General features: G+C 32.5%; 1 protein-coding gene across 4 annotated transcripts in view; it reads right to left on the bottom strand.

The window, feature by feature from the left end:
* cep350 (centrosomal protein 350) overlaps positions 1 to 1,939 on the bottom strand; it is a 44,807-nt gene that overhangs the window by 32,622 nt on the left and 10,246 nt on the right. For all 4 annotated transcript variants that reach the window (XM_014000805.1, XM_014000809.1, XM_014000798.1 and 1 more), the window contains exon 8: positions 1,585 to 1,713. In XM_014000805.1, the coding sequence (XP_013856259.1) occupies positions 1,585 to 1,713 (129 nt within the window). The remainder of the gene's footprint in view (positions 1 to 1,584; positions 1,714 to 1,939) is intronic.

The raw sequence follows: 1,939 nt of genomic DNA on the forward strand, positions 1-1,939 counted from the left end.
AATAATAACAATAACAATAATAATAATAAAAAGCCACTTAATGTGATTAATTGCAAGAGTCGTTTTTTCTAAAGAAACATTCTCCCTAACCCAACCTTAACTTACCCCACACAATAACTGTTTATAAATGTTTACATGGGCATAAGTAATCGGAATAAATGGCCAATAAGAATCAAAATACATCACGTAAACAGTCCAATTGGAATAGTTTGATCTGATTCAGCTCAATCGGAATGAATTTGTAATCTGAATGAGAGGGTTGTTTTATAACGATTGAACATACGAACATCCTGCATGTAAGCATTCATTTTGATCATTTTATTCTGGTTGTGGAAAACTAACCTGACTGTGCATGTGTGCCCGATGTCAACCTGATGTATTTCTGCCTGGCTAGTTGCTAAGATGATGCGTAATTGGTCGGTTTGCAGATTGTGTTTTAGGGCGAGTTTAAAACTCTGCCCATGTCAGTACTTCTATTCTGAATAAAAGCCTGGTGCAGGTAAACACTCGGCATGATCAGATTAATTAATTTTGTGTCCATATAAACAATACGTCCAGGTTATTTAATCCAGTCTAAAAACTTGGCACAAAAAAAATGTCCAAAACTCTGGTGAATATTTTACTTGAGTCTTTAGTTTGAAGCACTTTAACTCTTAAGATTTTAAAGAAAACAAAATGATTTTGATTAAGCTATTAATCTAGAGACATTTTTTTGGCAAAGAGTTTATAAGTTTATAAGGCAAAGAGTCAATAATACACCAACAAAAAGAAAGAGATATGACAATTAGGGATGCAAGTTATCGACAAATGAATTAATCTAAAGTTGATTGATCTTATCGACTAACTAATGAGTAACTGATTTGCCGCCATTTTCTTAAAAACCTGAGTTTTCTCTTGTATCAAGAGAGTCTTTCCATAACATGAAGGGTTAATCTTATATAATATGCAGACTTTGAAAAAATTAAGCAGATTAATATATTTTTAACAATTTATTTTGCCAGCTGTATCAAATATGGACTGAATAAACAAAAAAATGGATTTCTCACACATTGTTAAACTTGGACATTTTTATAAAATACAAAATATTTTTTTACAGAAATCCATTAGGCTGCTGAATTGTGGAAAAACAGATTAAAAGAAAAAAAATGTGATTTTTAGATGCAAAATTTGCAAAAATTCTTTTATTAATATAATCAGAATTTATTTACATTTAGAATTTATGACTTTTCTCTGATTCTATACTTTTTGCTTCCTTCTTGTTGGTTCTGTCTGTGGCTGAAAAGACAGATTATTTTTTAACTCTGAGAGGAAAGTGATCCAACTAGACTTCAAGTGTTGTCTGTGACTGGAACATAAACATCCTACTCTGTTTTCTAGAGCTCAGAAGTGATCCTTGGTTCTATTGGCCCGTTTAAGCATGGTTCTGGAGCAGCCAGGTAAGCAAATACATCTGAGCTTTTCCTTCTTGTAGTATTTGCACTGAACCTTGACAAGTTCCTAACAAATACTTCCACATATAAACAATTAAATTAGTTTAAAATTTGCATTTGCCCCATCAACAACAACAAAACAAAGTCATTTTACCTGGTTTTGAATTCAGGTCTGAGACGAGAGGAACTTTCTGAACCTTCCTGACAGGTTTGGATGGCCTCTTCTCACTGGATCTTTCTGCTCTTCGTTCTCTTTGCTGCTGATGCTTTGACCCGGTGCTCTCTAAAAACAGAAAACAGATGAGAGAATAAACAAAAGAGCAAAACAGTATAACAGTGCAGATAAAGAATGTTTTTGTGATGTTATGATTTTATCATATCAATTTTGTGAAATTTTCTCAAAGTAAGCTATTTACAGTGGTTTGCAAAAGTATTCATACCCCTTGAACTTTTCCATATTTTGTCACATTACAACCACAAACATAAATATATTTCACTGGAATTTAATG

This window comes from Austrofundulus limnaeus, unplaced genomic scaffold, assembly GCF_001266775.1.
Source record: "Austrofundulus limnaeus strain Quisiro unplaced genomic scaffold, Austrofundulus_limnaeus-1.0 Scaffold8, whole genome shotgun sequence".
NCBI classification, from domain to species: Eukaryota; Metazoa; Chordata; class Actinopteri; order Cyprinodontiformes; family Rivulidae; genus Austrofundulus; species Austrofundulus limnaeus.